Source organism: Chamaea fasciata, unplaced genomic scaffold, assembly GCF_029207755.1.
Source record: "Chamaea fasciata isolate MVZ Bird 193981 ecotype frontalis unplaced genomic scaffold, bChaFas1.0.hap1 SCAF_6, whole genome shotgun sequence".
NCBI lineage: Eukaryota > Metazoa > Chordata > Aves > Passeriformes > Sylviidae > Chamaea > Chamaea fasciata.
This window is the reverse complement of record NW_027094091.1, coordinates 51,201,100-51,225,464: the sequence shown is the minus strand read 5'-3', so window position 1 is coordinate 51,225,464 and position 24,365 is coordinate 51,201,100. Positions and strand designations below refer to the sequence as shown.

Genomic DNA, 24,365 nt, shown 5'->3' with positions numbered 1-24,365 from the left:
GACCTTAAATATATAACCCTATAAACAATACACGGAAATGATAAAGTGCAAGAAAAGCAAGGGTCTGTAGTGGAAAAGTTAACAGCTTCTGGCAAGTGCGTGCTCATTAAATTGGGACAGTAATAATTCTGGCATGTGCTTTATAGTGCTTCAGCTCTGCTCTCCACAGCCAGTGCCACCTGTGGTGGTTTTTCCCACTGGGGACAGCCTGTGGGAGCCCCCCCAACACATCTGCTACAATGAGTATGGTATGTGCTGGCTGCAGTCTCCCTGTGGTGAAAAGGCCCCTGACAGCCTTTGTGGAACTTTGCTAATCAGGTCCTGTGCTCATGCACCTCAAGGATGAGTGTTCATCCCTTGCTGCTGGGGTGACCTGGAAGGGAGGAGAGAGGTGTCTTAGAGGCTGAGTGGGAAAGAAAATTGTCTGGTTTGCTGGTGGGTCTTGCTGAGAAGTCAGATAAAAGCTTAATGATATTCTTGACCTTAATGGGAAATAATTATTTCCTATCAAAACCAACATGAATTTATCCTTTTAAATAGATTTATCGTCATGTTTGTTTATTGATGACTACTGCCATGTCCCTGGCTTTTCAGGAGCAGTCCTAGGCTCAGTAATTTTCCTGACAGCCATGCAGTTGTGGTAGGCTCTCCTCGTGCCTGCGTATTGTAGTTAGGATGATGCACAGCTTGAAACACCACAGATGGAAATTCAGAAGCTGAATTACTAGGTTGCTCATATTGTTCCTTGTATCACTTGAAGTGTGGAAGAAGCAGGAGGTGGTAGGACAGCTGGGATTTTGCCAGATTGTGTGCAGTACTTTTGGAGTCTGGGTGGGTGACACCACTTCCCATGTTGCTGACCTAGTGAAGGACAGGGCTCTTCTTTGCCGTTGCTGCCTGACACCTCAGAAACAGTTGTCATCCCATTTGGTTGGCTGCACTTCCACTGTCCTTCTCAGACTTCCTGGAAGTAATGAATGGGTGATCTGCTTTGTAGAGGAGAGGTGTGCTTAGCTCCCAGAAGAAGTAAAATATTAACTAATAGCTCTCTAAATTGCCAGCTTCTTCATTTGAGAAAAAATGCTCATTCCTATGCAAACGCTTAAGGGAAAAAAAACCCCAAACCAACCAAATAAGGACATGTTGGGGACTTGGGAGCTGTTTGTGGTGAATTTCCAGTTAAAATAGATATGACTGCACTTTTGAGTTTATTTGGGCTATGTTTTAAACAAAGGAGGTAATTTAAACATTAGTCACCATATTGTGGAAAGCACTGGAAAAAATAATTCAGTGCTTAGTCTTAAATCTTTTAAATTATTACTTAGATTTGATGACAGACCAAACTCAATGTGAAGCTGAGCTTTTTTTTTATTAAGTATTTTGGAGGACTGACTAGATCTGTGAGTTATTTAGACCTATGCTTTTCTTTAAGATGTCTGTTTTTAAAAGGTGACTTGCTATCTAATAAGCACTGATAAAGAAAATCAAATGTATAAGTTATAGCTTATTAGAAGACCAGCTATAATTGTTTTATCTGGTCACTTGCACTTAGCTGTTATGTCAATACTATTACTTAGCAAGACAGCTTCAGGAATGCTTTAAGAAAAGAAAAAAAACAGTTGTAGAAAGGCATAACTGATAAAAATCATCTTGATAATTTTAGACTTGCTGAGCTACCTCTTGTATCTAGGCTGCCTTATGACTTTTGTAGGACAACTGGCAGCAGTCTGCCAAACAGGATTGTAAGGCTTCGGCCATACTTGGCACTGGGGATGCTTTACCTGTTTTAATCAGGGGAGTCGTGGGCAGCTGTGTACAGACGTGCCCTCCTAGTCCAGGGCTAACCACAGCATGGGAGCTCCAGGTTGCTAAACTTTCTGCCTTTGTGGAAGCAAAAAACGTGTTTTTAAAAGCCTCTGACAGACAGAAGGCAAATGAGATAAATTCTGCGGTATTTTTTCCTTAGCTTTTTGTTTGGTTTTTGGTTTTGCTATAATAGAATAAAATATTATCTGCCTGCACTAAAATTCTCTTTACAAATGTATTGGTAGGGTTGCCACAGACCACAGGAATGAGACTATGAGGAGTAGTTGTCTTTGGGAGGTCTTAAAAATAACTAAACCTTTGTGGGTAGGAATACTAAAGCAGAGGGCAGCTTTTTTCTTTCCTGAAATATCAGCACTGTTTATTTTAACACATCATGATGAAATCACAAACCTTGTTTAAATTTAAGAGGAGATTTGATTTTGATTTGGCCAACTGTCAAGCAGCCAGTAAAGCAAGAACATAGTTTTTCTTTCTTTTACCTGATCTAGTGTACCCTGGTGTGCTGGGGGAGGCACGCTGTGAGGATGTGCAGGTATTTTATAGTGTATACCAAATGTAAAAGGCTGACAGACACATTCTATTAATTTACACCCTTTTAAACTTACTTAAAGTGTAGCATCTGTTGAGAGTGACTCACAAACTAGCTCTGTTCTAGTGCCCAGCCACCCTCTGGGTGCAGCACTGCAGCACTGACATTTCCGTTGTTCGATTGTAATTAACACTATTTGTCATAATTTGGTATGTTCAGCTAAATGTAAGCTAGCATTATAAACAAAGGGAATGACTGATGAAATAAAATGTTGACATCCATCTCTTAGCAACCACAATGACCCGGGTACAGATTTAAAAACATTGCTATTTTTTAAGGCAAAAAAAGAAGTCTCTCTTTCTTTTTTTTTTTTTTTTTTTTTTTTTTTTTTTTTTTTTTTTTTTTTTCCAGTGATTGCAACAGATTCCAATTTTCATTGAGTTGTACTTAATGATGAATTTGCTACTTCTGCTTTTCCATGTGTTGGGCTGTGGACAGGTTTGCAATCTCGAGGCCACAGATGCTTGCCCTGGCAAGATTGCTGAAGTGCTGATGTACCAAGTGATGTTGCCTAGGGCAATGTGTGCTTCTACAAAACTGTGGGAAACACAGTTTTATGTTTTTGTATTAATGTGTGCAAGGGAACCATTTCTGATGGTGTTTTAAGTTGCAACAAGAAGCAAGCTTTACAATGTTCCTGTTCTTCTATTGTTGTGAGCCAGAGCAAAATTGGTAAGAAATGAATTATGTCTGTGATGGAGAAGGGGCTTATGTTTAAGAAAAAAAAAAAAATCTGGATTGTTCCTTTTTCAGTGTCTACATATGTTTTTATTCAGATAACCCCTAGTGAAAGTCATGGCTTGTTATATATGTTAAATACTTTCCACTTGTCATCTTATTCCATGAGTTGGCTAATTTTCAGAAAGCAAATGTATTTAGCTTTCTCCCCTGTCAATTGTCTGCTCTCTACAAGTAAAATTAAGCTAAGCAACAGAACTGCAGACTATGATGGCAAGACTATGAAAAATTCAGGTTTTTGGAAGGAAGATCTGACTAGTGGCTTTTCAGGGTTGTGGCATCTGCTGCCAAAACTTGTCCCCTGATGATTCACCAGCTAGGAAAAAGGAGTTAGTTTTGAAAATTGCAAGGGCAGGATGCGAGACGGGAAGGGAATCACTCCTCTTTTCTATCCTTCTATTAGAAAGGTTCGGTTCAGAAAAACAAATAATGTTCAGAGGAAGTTTTCCATCATTGACTTAATTTAGTGGGCGTAACGGTGTTAGGTTTATGGTTGGGTTCAATCTTAAAGACCTTTTTCAACATGGATGATTCTGATTCTGTCACTCACTGAAGGTGTTGCACCTTCCTGTATTTCTCATAAGAGTTTGAACATATTTTACAGAAATATGAAAACAGCAAACACAGCAGCCATGTGGATATCAGAGTTGTGTGTTCCCCTTGTTTATAGCAGGGCTCATATAAATGACACAGTTACCTTCCTGTGACTTCCCCATTGCGTTTTTCAGCTGCTTTTTAAGTTATGAGGGTTTAAATGGATGGAGGGTGATGGGGCTTTAAATGGAGTTCAGAGGAGACAGCTCTGACATGTCCTTTGGATTTTGGGTTCAGTGAAGATTTAGATACTGGCTGAGGGTTTGCCTCTATAATGTTGATTATTGAGATAACAGTGTTGCTATTGATGATCAGTCCTTGGAGATGGTGTATCAAATTGTACTCACTGCAGAAGAGTGAATAACTGTAGTTTTAGCTTTAATAATGTGTTCTTCCGCTTACTGGTAACTATAGAAGAGTTATGTCAAGTTGCTTGTGTCTTTTTCTTTTTTTTTAACTTAGTGAAATACTTGGAAAGTGAATGAATACTAGGGGAATTTGAAGAATGAATAGTTTTTGCTGGACCTACTGCTTACAGTGAAGAGTGGACTAATTCATTTTCCTAATAAGGCTGCTCTGGAAGTTGGAATGTTTTGAATTGCATTAAATGTCATGAAAGTATTAATCAGAGAAGATTGTCTTGTGGTATGTTTAGACAGAAAATTTGATCATGTTTGGTCAAAATGAGCTGTTCACACAAGCTAAATATATAGCTGGGGTTTTTTTCCCTCCAATAAAAAATGAATGACTTTGATGTAGAGGCTGTGCAAAAAATTCATGCACTTTGATTTTCAGTAACAGTTTGTCAGAAAGCAATGACTGCAGCTGCTGTTTTTGTTGTTTATAGTAATTCTTACGAAGTTTGATAGAGTAACCATTTGCCAAGGTCTTTTGTGTGATTTGTTTATAATAAGCCTAAATACTGAGCACTTATGTCTTTGCTTTGTTTGTATGTTATTGAAAGTATTGCATAAACTTATACACTGAACTGCTAGTTTTAAATCATTCAGAAAATACCATGCTTCAGGCTATCCTGCTTTTTCTAGTAAGTAGTAACAGGACAAATGTGTCATCTCGTTCTGAAAACTTTTGTCATCAGTTATTCATACATTCAGTGGGACCAAACCTCCATGAAATCCTAATGCGTTTAATTGCTAGGTGGCAAGTGAAGTGCTAACAGCTAAGGAATATGCACGATTCTGCGGTTTAATTACTTTTTGGCTGTGCAGTTCAGTGGTATCTATGAAAATATTGTGGGAAATGGCCCTGAAGGAAGAATTTTCTTAAATATATGTGTTGGATATGTTTTGCTTCTCAGCTTGAAGTGTGCATTTCCTTTTGTACTGTCTTGTCTAACTACCATGCATTTTTCACATTATGATCTTGGTAGCTCAGTTTGCTGGGTGAGCATTTTCCTTGTACAATATGGGATAAATCACAGATTTTTAGTCTGATTATGGTCTGAAGTCAACAAGGCCAAGTTAAACTGTTTTAAGTATGTCTGGGGCACACAAATTTATGTCCTTGGTTCAAGTATGTTTGTGGGGAAAATGTTATGTTGTCTGTCTGTTTAAAAGGAGCATTGTGAACATTTTGATTATCAAGCTTTTTTTCCCCCACCCTTTTTTTTCTTTTTGTATGATACTTTTGCAGATGAATTTTGAAAAGTATGTCGTCTCGTCGTCTGGTAATAGTGGGGTGAAATCATTTTTGCTCAGTGCTGTGTTGATGAGTATAGAGGCAATGTCATCTATTGCAGACTCAAATATTATTGTTTTGTAAAAACAGAAAAAAAAAATATGTTCCTTTTATGAGACTTAAACAAAAGTCCAGCATTAGCAAAGAGAAGGTTTTTTTCTCAAGCGTGAAATATGGTAGTTGGCTTGAATAATTAGTGCCTTCCTAATTCTTCCTGTTGGTCCAGCTTAACAGATGCGTAAACCTTTTCAAGTTACTGTATTGAAAGTGAACAAGTATACCTAAGGCAGAGATGGTCTTAAAAAAGAAAGAAAAGTATCCATATGTATCGGCATTTTTTTCTCCCTTCTTGTGTCTTTTGTTGCTGCAAATTGACAACTCTGCAATTAGGAGTGATTAATGATGCACCCCAGCGCTGTGGTGGGCCAGAGGTCAGGCTTTCATAGCCTGCACACTCTGTGGGAAAGGGGAGAAGGGACCTGTTCCCCAGAGCAGACAAAACCCTCTCTCTGTTGAGAATTGCTGTTGATGTGGACATAATGTGTGTCAGCAGCCATGCACGATTGGGGAGGGCCAAGTGCAGAACATCATCTTCACATGCTATATACTTTTTCCTTTATTTTTTAATTCTCTTTTTTTTCCCTGCCAGCATGGCATCTGGATTATATATATTCCCCTTTTTTGTAAGGGAGATACAGAAAGAGCAGTGTTGCAGATTTAACTTAAATACTGCTTGTTTCCTATAGAGGAAATAAAATTAAATATTTTATGTATCTGTGGGTGGATGTGATGAGTAGAACAGAAAAATGCTTAAACATTAAAGAATTAGTTTTTTACAATTACAGTTATTTTTTTCTTTTCCAGAGTGTCTTCTATACAAAAACCTGATCATTTTCATGTGACAAAGGTATGTTCATCATCAGAACCAAGAAATGTGGCATGTGGCACTAACTGATACCCATCTGTCAAACCCTGTTGTTGATAAGCACTCGGATTCAAACTTTCAGTATAACATGCTTGTTTTCCATGTGTTACATTAAGAGTATTGCAGCATTTGGATCTTTGATTACTTCCCCCCCCACCCCCCCCCCCCCCAAAAAAAAAGAACGGAGAGACCTGAAAATGATCTTTAAAAAAAAAGAAAGGTGAATAAATGTTATTCTGCAACTCTTGGAACTTTTTTTTTAAAGATATTGCTGGTGTTTTCCCTCTGCACCTACGAGAGAAACAGGATCAGGTAGATTTTTTTTGGTAGTGATTTTTAAAATTTTTCGTGGGGGATTTAGTATTTTTAATAGACGCTGTAATCTTTCCTGATATTTGAGAGAAGCTTATCCAAATACTACAGTTTTAATGATCAAGCCCCCTCACTTTCCTTTTAGCCCTGGAGAATTATTTATTCTTGGCTTCTTCTAATATTTTATTCTATGCAACAGTTTCAAAACCCCCTTTCTGATAAAAAAAGCTGTTTGCAAACTTGAAAATACATATAAATACCCTGTACTTGAAAAGTCTCTCCAATGGACATAATTAATGTGTACTATATTACTGTTCTCCTTACCATGACCTTTAAAGGCCACAGTTTGGGAACCACAATGTTAAAACATAGTTCCCAGCACAAAAAACCAACCAAACAAAAAAATCAGATTTCTTGAGTGTGTTTTCTGACATGGGTATGTGGAGACAGCGGGGGGCATCCATGTGCTCTCGTTCTACTCTTAAAGGTCTTAGCAACAGATCAGTGTGTGAACACTTGCACATTCCAATTGTGTATGGGGAACGTGCATATCTCAAATTGGGTTTGAGACATGGACTGTGGATTTTTCTAAAAAGCTCTAGTTTTTTCCACATGAGTTACCCGATGGGTTTTGCAACAGAGCAGTTTTTCAGTTTCTTGTGAGTTTGATTTGTGGAGTGTCTGTTTTGGATATGGTGAGAGGAGCTAGCATTGTGGAATTTCATATTGATTGTGCATGTTGGGATCATTCCCTCTCCGAAAATGCACGGCTCTGGTTGTTTTCCCATACATTTCATGGCTGCAGTCTCGGTAAAGCTTGCTTCTGTGCTTCACGCTAAGTGGGTCATCTCTCCCAAGAGCAGCTAAAATCCCTGCTGAGGAATGTGCATGCGTTTGGCGTGGTTTTGTGTGTTTCTGTTTTGTTTTTCATCCCACATAGGCAGAACCTACCGAAGTAGTTAAGCCTGTGCCCATTGCCTCTGCTGTTGCACCCAAAGTCACTGCCCCAGCAAGCGTGGCTTTCAATAAGACACCAAGGCCGTTTGGAGCTGTAACCACCTCCAAGGTCACCTCCATCCCATCACCGTCCTCCGCCTTCACGCCGGCGCAGGCGTCGGCCACGTGTGCCGTGCCCGGAGTGCATGCTAACGCCAAGCCTAACGCTGAGCCGTGGCCACCTGCGCCGGGCGCTCCTAAACCTGCAGTTCCTGTCCCACGGCAGCACGGGGCCGCCGACGGCACCCAGGACGCAGCCGAGGGGCCGCGACGAGGAGGCAGAGAGAACCAGGGGGAGAGTAAACAGCAAAATGGGTAGGTGGGATTTTTTTTTTGCTGTGAGGGTCTTTCCTCACAGGAAAAAAGCCGGGCTTGTTTGAGGGCTAACGAAAACACAGCTTAGAGGAGTTGTTTACTCCTCAAAAGTCGATCTCTCACAAATTGTTTTAGAAGTGATACTTCAAAGGGCCCCGATAGACTTTTGGTGATGGTTTTTCTCACGAGTGACGTATCAGTTTACAGAGCGTCATGGCTAAATTGAACAAGGACCATGGAATTCTTTACATGATGTGTTCTATCACCACGTGTTTTGGACCTTACAACAAGCCTGGTATTAATTTCAATCTCCAATCTCACTGTGTATTTTGACACCCAATACAGCAACTGAAAGCAGCAGGCACACAAAAATGCAGAGCAGTCTGTCAAGAAGGGTCAGTGGGTGCTGTGATGGCCGGGAATGAGACGCTCTGGGAGACCAACTGTGACCCTGGCAGAACCAGTGGAAAAAGGTCCCAGTGGAACCAGTGGAAAAGGGAGGGAGGCAAATGGACAGATGCCTCATTAATTCTCTTCACAAAACAGGAGAAGCTTTAAGATGTTTTCTAGGAAGCTGATGGGGTTAAGCGGATTTTTTGCAGTGCTATAATATAAATACCTCAACTTTAAATTTTACCTTCATCCTAAACAAGCAATGCAGATTTAAATGTGAGTAATTTCCTTATTCAAATATTTGTTTATGTTGAAGTGGGCATCAGAGACTGAACATTTAAGGGACTGTAAGGAGACATTAAAGGCTTTATCTGGTGTAGCATCTAGACTAGTAAACAGTAGCTTAGTAAACTAAATAGAGCCCAGCAGCAGTCCTGGGAACTCAGACCTGCAGCAAGATTTTGGCTGGGGATGCCTTGGGCTCTCCCAGAGATCCCTGGGCAGAGTTTGGGAGCTGTAGCACCTCAGGGTCCAGTTCCCAGCGCCTGCTGTGCTGGGGGGAGAGGAGGAGGCTGGGCATGAGCCAGTTGGCCTCTGTGACCAGCAGTTGAATTGAGTTATAAAAAGGGCAGGAGGGGAACCATAGCTTTCTCTTCAGTTTTAAGAATGTGAAACCTGGGCTTAAAACCTGAAAGCTGTGGTTACTATTTCCCATCCCACAAAGGAAAGGTACTGGAAGAACAGGCCTTAAGCCTCTCTTCTCTGGTATTCGCTCTGTGTAGAAAGTATATGAAGAACCCTACGGAAAGGTAAACACCCATGCCAACTAAAATACTGAATAAATAGCAGTTTCAGTTGAGTTTCTTACGGAGTTAAAAAACCAGACTTCTTTAGGTACTTATTCCCTTTATGTTGTAATACAAATATTTTCCATGTGTGGACTCATAATGCAGCCTGTATGCATTTTATATTGCCCTGTAGCCATGGTAACTTCCAGCCCTTTCTTAAACAGATGGCAGGAGTTCACTCTGCAAGAAGTGGATTGAAATTGAGAGATCCCATGGACTTGCTCACTGCTGGTGCAGTTGTTGAATAACTTTGGCAAACCCTCTCTTATCTTTCCAGGAATACTGTTTTAACAAATAACTGTGTAAGAAGTATTCAAAAGCAGCAATTAGTACTGAAAAAGAGGAACAATAGCAACAAAATTAAGTCCTCTCAAGGAAGTGCTGCAGGCACAGAGTAAGCACTTCACAATCAAGATAGGATGACTGGGTGAGCACTGCTATGTGCCCTACCTTACTTGGAGGATGAATAATGCCATCAAAGAGGATGAATAATCACAGCTGAGAGGTGAAGAAATCCCTGTCTCACTATCAGCCTTACAGATCTAGTTTGGAAAAGTTTGAAAACATTTCAGAGTTGTAAAAACCTACTTTATTTTGCAGTCTTTCTTACAGTATTCTGTTTGGGCTGCCTGAGTGTCCTGCAGTCCTAAAGCACAAAACAAAAAGAAGCAGTCAAAACCCACTAAGATGGTTATATTGGTCTGTTGCTACACTACTTAATTTCACCTAGGAAAATTAAGTTTCTAAAATGATGCATTAATGTCTCACCATTTGAAATGGTATCAATGACTTCTATAAAATATCACAAACACTGAAATTTGGAATAATTGATCAGTCTGAAATGAATTCCATTTTGCTTCTGTGGCTTGTGTGATTCATTTTCTCAAAACATGCGAAAAAACAACTTGTACCTTGTTCATAGATGGCACTGCTTAGTAAATACAGTTCTTTAGACATGCACCTTGTTTTACTCACAATTTCCTCCCTTCCTCTCGGCTTCCCTCAAAAACATTCAGGATATGAACTATTTGACTTCAGGATGGGAAAGGAAGTTTAATTTCCCTTGTTTAGTTTTGCCTTAGAAAGCAAGCGATTTGCCTTCACTAGCCTGTGTGCAGTTGCACTTTTATCAAGACCTTTTTGCTAGCTCTTGCATGAAGATGTGCCTGCTGCTTAAAACAGGTAAGATGTCCATAGACTTCACTCAGTTTGAGTTCAGCTGGGCTAAAGTTTTCTCTTGTAGGTTCTCTTGATGTTTATAAGTTTGACTTACGTGATATATGGCTTTACCAGAGCTTGGATTTGGAAACTCCTGTACTCTTTTAAGAAGCAAAGAATTAATTAACACATCAAATACTTTTTTTTCCCTTGCAGATAGCAGCAGCGACAAAGTTAGTATCAACAGCACTGGACTTGAATGATGGTTATTTTTCCTATTGGAATAACCAGCATGTATTCTGGTTTTGCAAAATTACAGCTCTTACAGAGTTATATATTTAAATTTTGCAAAACAGCTTCAGCTTTAATTAGTGTCATAGATTATTTTATCTGCATTGGACATGATGTGACTTTGCTTTTCACTGTGCTACATTTTGCAGCTCATTTTTATTCTACAAAACATTTGTGTGGTGTTTGTGTGTACTGATAAATTCTTGGTGCGACTGTGGTTCATTGGTGTTGGTAATACAACTAGTAAGTGGTGAAATACAGTATAAAAATAAAATTGCTTTGAGAACTGTAGAATGAAGGGCTGGATTCTGAATTCATACACGAAAAGAAAAACAACATCCATATACTCTTGATCTGTGCATATTAGGATGATCAATGACTGAGGTTTTACTGGCTTTTCTCCCTTTTGCCTCCAGGCTGAGTTAGGAGAGAGCCTGTCTCACAGTTTTCCTTTGTCTCTGGCACCACCTTGTTGCCTCAGTGTGTCATTACTGGTAGACTGTCAAGTCTTAAAACGGAGACCAGTAGGACAAGAGAAGTCAGTGGGATTTTTTTCTTTATATCACTTTCAACAAATGTGAAAGACTGCTTATTTCATTGGGGTAGTTGCTAGAATGCAGTAAACTACACATAAATAGTTAAAATAATTTTCATGTATTTCCACACCTTTAATTACTACTTTAATTTTCAGATTTCATTTTTGCTATTAACTGTTTATGATGCTTTACCAATTTTTCTCTGTTCTCCATCCTGGAATTGCCACTGCCTTTGTTTCTATACCTCTTTCTGTTATTAACTTTGATATGTGATACATGCTCCTCACTAATACTGTGTGTCAATAAATTAAATCTTTTGATATAATTTTGTACCATACTTTTCACATTGTTTCAAGTATTAAGTATTTTTTAAGCTTAAGTTTTTACTACTGCATTCCTTTTAATGGGCCTAATTCTTACTTGTTAACACTTAACATCTTTCCTCACTCATTTTCCACCTTTCTTCCCCAGAAATACTTTGAACCATAAAAGTACAGTGAGGAGGTAGTGTCAAAAATAAAAGTGACTTTTAAAGCTTTGTTGGGTTTTGGTTTTTAGTACTTAGTAGAAGTTTTATGTCCTAGGAGCTAAGTTTTCACAGTTTTCCTCCTTTAAAATATGTAAAAATAAATGTACGCTTAGAGGGTCTTACAGATTAATGCTTTGGAATAACAAATGTGGGATTTAGGAATAATTTTTATAGTTTGAGTCTTCTGTTCCCTTTTCTCAAATTTCCCAAACTGACACATTCTTTACATCACTTGCTGCAATCAAAGCTTTTAGATCCTGTGCTCTTGAAAATCTTGTTAGTGCAAGTGGACTGATAATAACCTGTAGGTTACTGTAAGGAAAGTTTCCAGATGGACCGATCACCTCACTGTTTTTCTTTCAAAGAGTGTACCTCCTCATTATGCCTCGGAACGTGGCCATCTGTGCTTTCAGGTGGCCTGGTTCTGATCTGAACTCTGCCAAGTGCAAAAGACTTGGTGTGTACTGGGTGGTCCTTGTATGTGCGCACATCTGTGCTGTGCCCCTCGGGAGCTAAAGGGAGAATTTGTCAACGGGCACCTGATCTGAGCTAGGTAGACTACCCTGCTTTACCAAAACCAATTCCCCCCCTCAACCCTATAGGGAAACCACCATGAGTTTAATTAAAGTATGCAAGTTCTGTGCAGTTGTTTTAGTGGTAAAATGAGAGTATGGCTATTAATTGGATTTTAGTGCCTTTCTTACAGAACTAATTCAGTAGAATAATTAGCTACCTTTCTGTTTCATTTCAGCTTTCTGACTTTATTTCTTCTTTTCTTTTTCTCCTTTTCCTGTTTATGCTGGGAAAACTTTCTCTTGCTGTCTTACTCTGTCGCCTCCAAGGAAAAACCCACCCAAACGGTAAAAGTTTAAGCATGTAGATGTCTTGATAATACTGTCTTTTACTGTTTCAAGTGTTCCATCAGTGAAACAAGGAGAAATATTTCAGTGGGGTTAAAGTAATTATAAAGGGTGTGTTTGGTTCAGAAGACTGCATCTGTGTTTAGCTGGGCCTCAACTGCTGCCTTTCTGCATCCCAGCGCAGAAGCTGCCTTTAAATGCTGTGAAAAGTCACGGCTGCGCCCGTGCCTTTGTAGCTGGCCGGAGTGAGGTGTTGTCTGGTGCCTTGCACTCACTGCTGTGTCTGTCCCTGGCCAGCCCCCCGCGGAAGCACATCGTGGACACCTACACGGAGTTCTACCACACGCCCACGCACAGCGACGCCAGCAAGAAGCGACTGATTGAGGACACGGAGGACTGGCACCCTCGCACGGGCACCACCCAGTCCCGCTCCTTCCGCATCCTGGCCCAGATCACCGGCACTGATCACAGTGAGTTCCCGCTGCCAGCGCGGCAATGCCTGGGCCCCTGCACAGACCGATGCTTTTAAACCTGGCGGATACAGAAACGGAAATATTACTGTAAAACTCTGCCGTTACTTAGTAGTTCAGGATATATACATTGCTGGACATTATTCCTGTTTGAGCTGAATTAAAAACCCTGCCATTACGTAGTAGTTCAGGATATATACATTGCTGGGCATTGTTCCTGATTGAGCTGAATTAAAACATTCTAGATAAATCCTAAAATTTCCATTTCTACTCCCAGATGTATTGAAAGATACGTATTTGTTGTTTCTTTTCCCCCCATATCACCAAAATGGCGACATTCCTGGTCAAATTTAACACTTCAGAAAAATTAGGTGTTTTCTGGCATGTACAAAGTCTCTGTCAGTCATGCAAAAGTACGGGATCTGCAGTGCTGTAATCAATCAGAAACATAAATCCATAGTTCCTCAGTTTATTCAGGGTATGTTTCCACCTGCTCCTTTGCAATGGTGCGATTATATGTGTTGCTGGAGTGGAAAAGATGATGTGGTGAAGATCATTCCCAGTCATATAATTTTATGCTAAAACTTGAATTTCATATTGTGCTGGCAGCCATAAGTCTTTGGTTAAGATTTGTGATTTTGTGTGAAGCCCACCAGAAGTGCTGTCAGAGGCTTTAAGTTCTCATTCTTCTGCTTTCCTCAGCTAGAGCTGCAATAAAGAAGGCATTGAGGCAACCGGAGCTCCTCTCCAGGGGAAGATTTGATTAAATCAGCTATTTTTAGAAGCCAGTAATAACATCTCGCAAAACAAGGCTTATTATCCTTGTGTAATAAATATTCTGACTTTGGATCTGATTGTTTTGTGGTCCTGTGTTCAGTTCCCTTCATCAGTCCTTGTAAGAGCAGAGCATGGGACCTGAACATCAAATAATGTGTTATCCAGTAAAGATGAATTTATCATGTTGACAAATGCTGTAAGAAAATCACTGCAACTAGATTTACCAGCCTTAAAATCAGGACTGGGAATTTACATTATCCCTTGTGCAGACCTCTAGAACCTTGGTGGGAAGTAGCCTGGCTGCAAACAGATGCTTGGATTATCACCTGATATAAACCCACTGGATGTTCATCCAAAAGAAATACCTCTTAATTTCCATTCATCTTCACCTTCTCAAATCACCTTTCTCAATGCCAGCATGGAGAGTGGGCCAAGGGGAAGGGCAGAGGCCAGCAGAGCCACTTTTCAGCAGTCCTACTAGCTGAAAAGGGGCTCTTGAAGTTCATAGATATAACTCACATCCATTGGGGCCTATTTAGAATCGAGGAATCCTAACAAGCCTTGTTATAATTTCCTGCTGTAGTGAATGCATTGGCACAGCAGTGAATCTCAGTGTTGTGGTATGGTGTCTTTAGTGCCCTAGAAAATAAAAATTTTCTGTTTTCCTTCAGTGAAAGAACCAGAAAATGAAGCTGCGAAGAAGACTAAGTGAGTTGTTGTTTTACATTCTTTCTACTTTAATACCTTGCATGTTTTAATTCTTAACTTGTAATGTTTGGTGCACTTGTGTGACATCTGGGTGTTTTTAAAATGTTCCTTCCCTTTTTGCCTTTTTCTTCAGCATGTAAAAATCAAGATCATCTTCATAGACAAAACCTTTTTAAAAGCTGTTGGTGCAATCCAGTAGTAATGTTTGTGCTGGAGTTTGTGTAGAGGTTTTCTGTAAACTTGAACCGATTTGGTTGCCTGTATGAGGTCAGCTTGTGTTTTCCTTTTCCAAGTCTAATCAGGCATTTTCGATTTGAGTGTGGATCTGATTGCAAGACATAGATGGGAAGTATTGCTGTTCTGGCTGCCAGTGAGGGTCAGCTGTCCCCTTGCTTTGGGATAAGCATTGTTCAGAAGGAGCATCAACCAGTGGCTAAATCTAATGGTTCTTGAAGTCAGTGAGACTTTCTTTACTGACTTTGACTAACACTGGATCCAACTTTTTGACAGAGAGGAAGACAATGCAATAGGGATAGTGCATGGAGTTTGCATGCTCACTTGTGAAACTGCATAAGACAAACTTTCATTCTTTCTTTCTTTCTTATTTTTCTTCTATCACTTCTTTTCACAGGGAAAAGGTTCCCATCCACGTCCTTAGCCCCAAATATACAAAATTACGTGACTGGCACCATGAAGTCTCAGCACGTGTTCTTAATGTCCAGTGATTTTACCCAAGTTGCAAAAGCAAAATACAAACACTTCCTTCCTTCCTTCTTTTCCCTCTGCTTTGCAAAAAAAAAAAAAAAAAAAAAAAAAAAGAAAGAAAAAGAAAAAAAAAAAGAAAAAGAAAAAAAAATGAAAAAAGAAAACATATTTCAGTAGCCTTTCTGCGAGAGAAATTCTAGCCTTTTCTATACTTTTCTAACACTTTCCTACTGATGTGTAAAAAATGGGATGAAAATGTTTTTGTGCTAATCATTAGTTGACAAAAAATACATATTTAAAACTTAACAACTTGGGTGGCTGAATCTCCCAATGTGGGGGAGGAGACAGCTGTTTCAGTTCTTTTTTCTGCCTGAAAGAAGTAATTTGCATTGCTGAGTTTGAGTTCCTGTAGGCTGTTAGAAAGCAGAAAATTTTGAACAAATTAATTAGAAATTGTGTTACCTTGATTCTGGGGCTGGGGGAAGAAGATGAAGAGGGGATTCTATGCACTTATTTCAAATTATCATACCTACCAGGAAAATTATCTTGGATTTCACTAGATTTTCAAGAGGTCAATTTTAGAGTGGTTGTAAATGTTTCACAAAGTACAGCAAGAAGACAGAATGCTTTCAAGCAAAGAAAAGAAAAATTTAAAAAATAATGTTCCTATATTTTGAATTGAAGTGAAAGCTCGATATAAAGATTTTGCTGCTTAGAGTAGTAATATGCTCAAGTTTTGGAAAACTTAAAGAATAATTGAGCAGAATATTACTGTGTAAGAGCTTCAGCACATTTAGCAGGGACAAGATTAGACAGTAGTATTTATTTATTGTAGAGTGAAGCTTATAGGTTATCTTGTGTTTATGAAAACTTCACAGCCCTATGGTTCTCCTGTAAAATAATGTATTATAGTAGCTACACATCCATTAATTTATGCATTTTGAAGCTTGAAGAGTATTTTAATAAAAGTTGCTTTTATCTTAGCTCTGTCTGTTTTTCTTTTGAGTCTCTGGGACTCCTTGAATAGTCTTCTCATGCATGGGGATGACATTTCATTGCACCTTCACAGCCTATAGGAAGAGAAACAGTTAAATCCCAGCTGCATAGTAGAAACAATCTGATTTGTTTAGAACCATCCCAGTATTTCAGTTCCTGATCATCTTAAAAATGGGGTATGTGTTTGTGTAATTGAAATTGACACGAGATTTGCAGGAATTAATAAAATGATTGACCCTTACGGGAGTAAGAATTATATGAAGTAAAGCTTGCTTTCGGCTTTTGCAGCGCTTGTTGAACCGGATAAAGTGTGAGACTTCAAACAGAGGTGATGGTGAAGCACACGTAAAAGCCCAGTTTCTCACAACTGCTCAGTGAGAACCATTGCAATTGGTCTGGGTTTATGCAGCTGACCTCCACACTCCTCTGATGTAATTAGTCCTGTGAACAGATACTTCTCCAGAAGACTTGGTGGGGTTGGCTTTTTTTTCCTTGTACAATGTTGGAACTTGAGAGGACCTTTGGAACCATTTTGAGTTTCTTTTTCAGATGGTTTATTCTGCTATACAGTACATCAGTACCTTATGGTATTTGTGGTTTTATCTTTAGGAAAAGACAAACAGAAAATGGAGACTTCAGGTAATAGATAAGTTATCTAACACTAACAGTCACCAATGTGGATGCCTAACACTGCACAGATTTGCCCTGGTAATGATGGCCCAAGGGGTATCACATCTTGCACACTTTTTGGGTTAACTCCTTAGGGACAGTAGGGGAAAACATTCACTTCAATAATTTCACTGAAGAGTGTTTTTATGAGAAGTGTCAATCAGTTTCATTTCCATGCCCCCCCATCACTTAACTTGGCAGTGAGTACTGTGTTACTAAACCCAAGTGTGTGACTGAATGCACATACACCATAATATAGTAATTTGATAGAGTACTGCATATTAAAGTGGGGATGTGAAGTAGTGAATTTAAATTGTTCTGCTGGGTTTATACAATTTCTTTATGAACAGAATGAAATGTGGGCATTTCAGAGACCATCAATGCAGTGAAAACTGTGCAGGGTTATCAGTTAGATTCTCTGTAAAGGTTTGTTTTTAAGGGCAAAATAGTTTGACCTTCAGGTATTTTTATGTTCTAGAGATGTCCCTAGGTAGGGAGAATATTTTCATGTTGTTAATAAGTTTACCATTATGTTTATCTACCTTAGCAGCTCTTATCCTTTTGAAGAATGAGTTGCTGTAGTGAGAAATAGAAGAATAAACCCTCTCTAAATAATCAAAAGAATAGAAGCCTCTGTTTTGAGTAAAATTAAACACAGTCGTAGAGTCTATCTTTTAAGGATATGAGAGTAGTTTGAGAGAGAGAATACCAAATTATTAGTTTTCTATAAATTCAAGTGAAAACATCACTAGTTGCAGAAGTGTTTTATGAATATGTGAAATGAATTTAATTTACTGCTTGAAAGATGTTATCCCTTCACCCAATATCCCCATTGCACAGAATTTACTGGCATTAAATTATGGACTTTTTGTTACTGTTCCCAAAAATTGGCCACTTTTTCATTTGTATCTGACAAACATGCCCTATCTCATGTCTGATTCCCAGCATACATCTGATCTTTGAAGACATATTTTTTTAATATATGTAAACGAGTAAGTTTAAATTTTAGAGATCTCCTAGAAATATCAATGTGGCAATGAAATAAAAACTTCTCTTTCATCAGTGATTTCAGTGAAATATCCCAATTTAATAACATGCAGCTTTTCAGGCAGGCATTGTCCAAGACAGATGTTCTGTGTGGTTTTTATTGTTTATTGCTAACTGTAACCCACTTAGGATTTTTGTTTGGATAAAATAGATTCTTCTCTTCAGCAGCTGGAAAGACAGAAAAAAGAAGTAGAAAGCTCTCATTGAAATGTGTAGATTGCAGCTTTTGAACCAGTTTTACTTAAATCTTAGAAAGGCAATGTCTAGCCTTTGTGTAAAGTTTATGTTTTTACATTATTTCTATTTCTGCAGTACCCTATTTCCAAGGTTTTGGGTTGTTTTTTTTATGTTCACTTTTAACCCTCTCCTTTTGAGCAGCCAGGTCCAGATTTGGTCTTGCCTTGAATTGTAGAGTCAATTCATTGTCCTGAGAAAGGATTTTCCAGATTTGCAGTTTAGTTGATCCAGAGCGACTGAAAAATATTTGTCCTGCTCTTGGTTGGTCTTGAAACAATCTGTCATAAAATCATGTATTTATTTTTCTCTCCCGCATGTCATAAATATATGTAAAGTATACCTGCAGATCTACCTGATGGAACGGGAACCCAGGATACCTGTATTAATTTGAATAAAACCTCCATAGCTGCCCCAACTTTGGAGATGTCACCTGCACCAGAATTTCCATCCACACGTTTGCCACCTTTGAGGTCTGCTACCTGGTCATTCTTAAATCTGTTCAAGAATTTTCAGCACTTAAGGCTCCCTATTTTAATAAGACACTTAATTCTGTATACTAACATTAAAAAAAAAAGGCAGAAATGCCTGCCCCTGTGGCTAATTTATTGTGCTCCAAACTTACTGTTGTGGTTGCTCTCTACCTTGTAGTTTACTTTTTTTTAGGTTTATTACAATGAAATGTCTGGCAGGTGCTTTTCTTCAAGTACAGCACTTTAAGACAACATTTTCTATATTTTTTTTTTCCTATAACAACTGAATCACAGGATATGAAAAATATGGAGAAATACATAGTGTAATGTTCACAAAACTAACACAACCAAAAAGTTGTAGCAAAAAGTGTATAAATTTTGGGGTGAATCCCACTAGCACTTGTGTCACTTTCAGTATTTTCTTAAGTTGTTTTCCATCACATAATATAATCCCAAATATATGTGTTCCATCTTTGTACGTGTCCAGTACTACTTGGCTTTCTGACTTTTAAAGCAGCAGGGCACTCTCAGCCTTCAGTGAAAGTGCAGTACTTCTTAAGTGTGTTTTGCATCATTTTATCCTCTTAATTGTATTCTACTGTAAATTTCATGGTCTTCTTGGAAGTTTTTTGGGGTTTGGGTTCTTTTTTTCTTCTCAGTTTACTAACATTTTCATGCACAGTGTTTCCTGTTCTACTTTAATGTATATTAAAAGTCTCTTTCTCTGTGTGCCTTCTCTTGATTTTATTACTGTGAATGGAGTGAAAACAATGCTAGATCAGAACCTGCAGCTGCTCTTTTGCCGATAGCAGAGTCCTGTCCTGGCAGTGTCCCCTCTCCTAGACTTCCTGAACATATTGCTGCACCAGCTCCTGCGAGGTAAATCATTGACAGGGGTTTGGAATCAGTTAACAATCTATCCTGGATTGTTAACTGAATCAAAGTATCCAGGTTCTACCCTGGATTTTTCTCTCGTGGAGGAGAGAGGGTTGTTTGTCATTCACTTAAAATAAACTTGATTAGGCTGCTGTGACTAGGGATTTTCCTGGAAATGATAGGAGGGGGAAGGAGAAAAATTAGATAAAAAAGAGGAAGTTCATGAACAGTCTGGTGGATACTAGTTAAAATAAGATACAATATTTAGTGTGTGTATGCTGTCAGTGGGTGTCCACCCTATCACTTGGATGGAGTAGCTTTTCAGTGGTCTCAACAAGTCGAAAGTGAATATGGATTTAGAAATATAAAAGTAATTTTCTAAAATATGAGTTATTTCATTTGTAACACAGTGTTGTGCTGTGATGCTGTCACAAAAAACTAGGATCTTATCTGGCAAATTTCCTGTCACTGGCCCTGGATAGTTTTACTGACACTTTCCTTGGCAAATTGCTGGTGCTTTGGAGGTCATCTATGAGTACTAGACAGCAACAGTTACTTTAGACAAGAGACAGCGAAAGTAGTTTGGAGGGTGATTGATTGTTACTGTTACTGAAGGTCAATAACATTTTCTGATGGTTTATCTTACATTGTGCAGGAATTTTTGAGTTCCAGGTAGCATGCACAAGCACAAAGTCAGAACATGAAACAAAGCTGCTCCTGTAAAAATGAGAATTCAATGAACAATGCCTGGTCCTGCCAAGCCCTAGACAAAGATTCATCCTTGAATAAAGCATACAAGAATATACTGGGGCCTACACCTTTGTGGGCTTTCTGCAGTAGGAAATCTAATACTGAGATTTGGAATTGGCCAGTTTTAAACCTTTTAAACAGTAGTCTCAACTAGCTGAGAGATGAGGAGAAATCTGGCATCAAAGTAAAAGTTGTTTTTGTGTATTTTGAGGACATTTTGGTTGTCTGGGAGAAGCAGGTATGTTCATGAGCTTAGGCAGGAAGGGGTGGAGGCTGGTGGCATTCATGGTGACATTTTGTTTGAGCCAATACAGTAAAGATTTGGTTGTGATGTTTTCAGCAGCAAATTCTCTTAAACCAACAAAGATGAAAAATACACACAGAAGATGCATGACAGTAGTCCTGATGATTTTTTTTTTTAAAGCAGAAAACCTGGGATGAAAAAGGCAGTGAAAAAAGCACTACTTGAGTAATTGGCTTTTATATCTACCAGTGAAACTCTGGTATGATTATGCCTACTTGCCCCATCCATGGATGTGTTCAAGACCAGGTTGGATGGAGCTCTGAGCAAAGTCTAGTGAAAGCTGTCCCTGTCCACAGCAGGAAGTGGCTGGAAGTAGATGACCTTTAATCCAGACCATTTTATGGTTCTGCTGAACTGTAGATGTTTTGCTGATACCATTGCAGCTACTGTGTTCTGAGTACCAAGGAGTCTTCTCTAAATCCTAGCTCTGCATCTGTATCCAGGCAAAGGAAATTTAAATCTAATCTCACTCAAGACCTATGGCTCTGAATTTTATTTGGCAAAATTAACCGAGCAAGAGAGCAGTTTTAAAACGTGAAATCTGAAAGGCAGCTATATTCATGGTGGTTCAGGATGTGAGCCAAAGTATTTTTGCAAATACAGAAGCAGATGGTAAGAATTTTCTGCTCAAGTAGGGCAGAAATTGGAGCAGCTTCTGCAGAACTGTAGAGGAAAGGTTTAACATTGGTTGTGGGAAGGAGAAAAAAAATATTTGATACAGCTGTGTAGTCCGGATTCTCCCCTGAATGGAGAGGTCATCAGTGTAGCAACCATAGTTAATGAGTATATTTTGTTAGTGAGCGGATGCTGCTGGTTTTATAATGCTCTTTTGAGTGGGAAATAGAACAAATCTGATCTTCAAACCCCCTTTTTAGTAAAATGGCTCCTATTGGAAATCTGCATGGAGCAATTAATTAGTGCTGTGTCAGGCTTTTAGTAAAGCAAAACTGGGCCATTCTAGGGTGGGTAGATTTGCTCTTGCTACTGATGCCTTGCATTTGTTGTCAAGGACTGGCATAGGTCCTTTTATTCTGAATGGGCTCCATCTTTTCTTGGCTGAAACTCTGTAAATTGTACCACCCGCTACTTAACCACCAAGAAGGAGAAATCTTGCTTTGAAATGTATGGAGGATCTGGATTTGATTTCTAGATTCAAGTTAAGTGAGCTGCTTATAAGGTAGACTTCATAATGCTTTTTTTATTGTAGTTTTAGTCTTTATTGAAAGCCTTAAATCATTGTATGCCTATATAACCAACTACTGTAAGTTATAGTGTATTATAACTCTATTTCATATATGTGATGTCCTCCTGTAAGTTTAACAGTAAAATATTTAAGAGCAGTTACAGCCTTTCCAGAAAGTTGCAAAAAGTCATCTTAAAAAGTAATCCTGGCAGCATTAGACCATGTAAACCAGAGAATTTGGTGCTTCCAGAGAAAGTGCATAACTAATATAAAACAGATGCGATGCCAGCAGGTCTTTAGATTATATTTTATATGCATGCTTTGTACAGTCATACAGACCTACTTCTATGTTTTATTTTAGTGGGATTATTCCTGATATAAATAGAGTTAGTAATAAGTAATAGTAGGTATTAATCCTGATTTTTGTTTCACGCTTTCTGATAAGTGTACAGCCAAGAACGTTCTCTGCAGAAATTGTAGTCTGGGAGAAGAGGAGGTCTCAGGCTGACCATACTAAAACTGTCAGAGTTTTAGTTGTTTTGGTGTGATGACAAGCAAGAGGAAGTAAAATATGGGGAGAAATATTGCCCTCTTGTGGTGAATACTACTTGTCCTGCTTTCTTTTTTTTTATATAGGACTTTTGTTTGAGAACCTTTTGGAAATCTTAGGCAAGTGTACACCTCATCTTCCCTTCAGTCATTCAGGTTTTAGATGCCAGCAGCCAAGTAGCCTCAGTGTCTGAAGTGTCATCTCCTGACACGAGGTAGTTTCTTGTGTACTGATTGTGCTCTTGTTCAAGTTTGTTATCTTTTAAGTAATTACCCAAATAATTTGGTTTTGTGGTTAAGCAGGCACTCAAGTTTTAGCTGTAAAAATGCCTCAAAAAATTGTTTTCAGCATGGTATGATTCCTAGGGCATGAGTTTTTGGTTACTGCAGAACAAGGTAAAAAAGCCCTCATCTGCTACTCACTTATTCTTCTTGCAAAAGATGGAAGAATACCAGCTAGTAAGAGTTGTCCACTTCTATTTTGTATTTTTTAATCAAATGAGACATTTCTTCTTTGCGCATTGTCTCATTGTAATTCCTCATGAAATTAACATCGACTAGGAAGGTAACCATGCCTGCTCCAGATGCAGCGAGCTCTTTGCTGGCAGATGAAGCACCTCCTGTCCCCAAGACGTGTGCTGTGGCCACGCAGACCACTGAGTTCCCCCTGCCTGCTGATCCAGCCGGGGGGCTGCCTTCTCCAGCCCTGCACGTGAGAGAGGCCCTCGGGCTGCCTCCTGCCCTTGCCAGGTACGTTTGAGTCAGCTGTGTTAGAAAGGTGAAGTCAGAAACTGTAATTTTACACGCATGGAATCACAGATTGGTTGGTTTGGAAGGGACCTTGGGGATCATTTAGTTCAAATGCTCCTGCCATGGGCAGGGACACCTCTCCCTAGACCAGATTGCTCAGGGCCCCATCCAGCCTGGAGGTGAACATTTCCAGGGTTGGGGCATCCACAGCTTCTCTGGGCAATGTTTTCCAGTGCCTCACCATCCTTGTAGTAAAGAATTCCTTCCTAATACCTAATCTAAATCTCTTCTCTTTTAGTTTAAAGCCATACAGTTTCACCTGATTCTTTGTTTCATGATTATGCTGCCAAGACAGAGCAGCTTAAAAGTTTCCTGACCCTCATAGTGCTCTGGCAATTTATATAGCAACTAGAAATTCAAGTAGCTTTTAGGCAAAAGTTCTAAAAATAATTTAAAAATTAAAGCAGCCTTTTGATGGAGGAGGAAAAGCATGGGTAGGAGATTCAATTAGGTTTTGTTGGCAGAAGTTGGTGACCTGAGGAGAATATAGTCACCCTTGCTACAAAAAGTGTTTTTAAATTGTGCAGTAACCCAAAGCTTTTGGAGGAGAATACAAGCTTTGTGTAATGATGGAGTATCCAGAATATAAGTCTTTACCAATAGGGAGAGATAGTGCTTTTCTCAGTAATTAACACTACAGGATAACTGAAATAAAAATATCTGCTTTGTTTGTTTATGGTAAGGATGGCTTTAGGAAAAAAAATTTGAATCAACTCCTGAGCTTTAGTTAGTATTGCCAGAGGTGTAATAAGTGTTTGATTAATGACTTCTCTTGCTGCATTTGGGCAGGTATGAAGCACCTCTGCCTACTTGTGAAACAAATTCTTTCAATAAAATCCCAAGCTTTCAGTCTAAGTCATCTGTAAGTCATACAAGGTAAATCTTTTAAGGTATATCTACAGAGGGCTGCTAGGTGTAAGCAAAATGTTCAGTGTTTTTGCATTTAAAGCTGGGAAGTGGTGTAGGTATTTGGAGTGTTTTGTCCATCTTTGTAGTTATTTTAAAAAATACACAGGAATTTGGTGGATAATCTTGAAATTTTAAAATAAGAACACAAGTTAGAGGTTAGAAATTGTAGGAGTTATTTTGGAGGCAGTCTGGTTTTTTCACTTTTTTTTTTTTTTTGTCTGTTCAAATTCATTTCCACCTGTAAAATAAGTAGAGAAAATGAAAAGGGGTTTACATGCTGAATTTGGCAAGGGTTG

The 24,365-nt window shown here is 38.9% G+C and overlaps 1 protein-coding gene across 7 annotated transcripts in view; it reads left to right on the top strand.

Annotated features, from left to right (window-relative positions):
- PDLIM5 (PDZ and LIM domain 5) overlaps positions 1-24,365 on the top strand; it is a 125,324-nt gene that overhangs the window by 62,440 nt on the left and 38,519 nt on the right. Inside the window, exons 4-13 of one of the 7 annotated variants that reach the window (XM_066186356.1) lie at positions 6,311-6,353; positions 7,624-7,994; positions 12,592-12,609; positions 12,907-13,079; positions 14,528-14,564; positions 16,875-16,904; positions 18,554-18,688; positions 19,451-19,567; positions 22,912-23,100; positions 23,950-24,036. In XM_066186356.1, the coding sequence (XP_066042453.1) occupies positions 6,311-6,353; positions 7,624-7,994; positions 12,592-12,609; positions 12,907-13,079; positions 14,528-14,564; positions 16,875-16,904; positions 18,554-18,688; positions 19,451-19,567; positions 22,912-23,100; positions 23,950-24,036 (1,200 nt within the window). The other 6 variants (XM_066186358.1, XM_066186357.1, XM_066186362.1 and 3 more) reach the window with 6 other exon arrangements.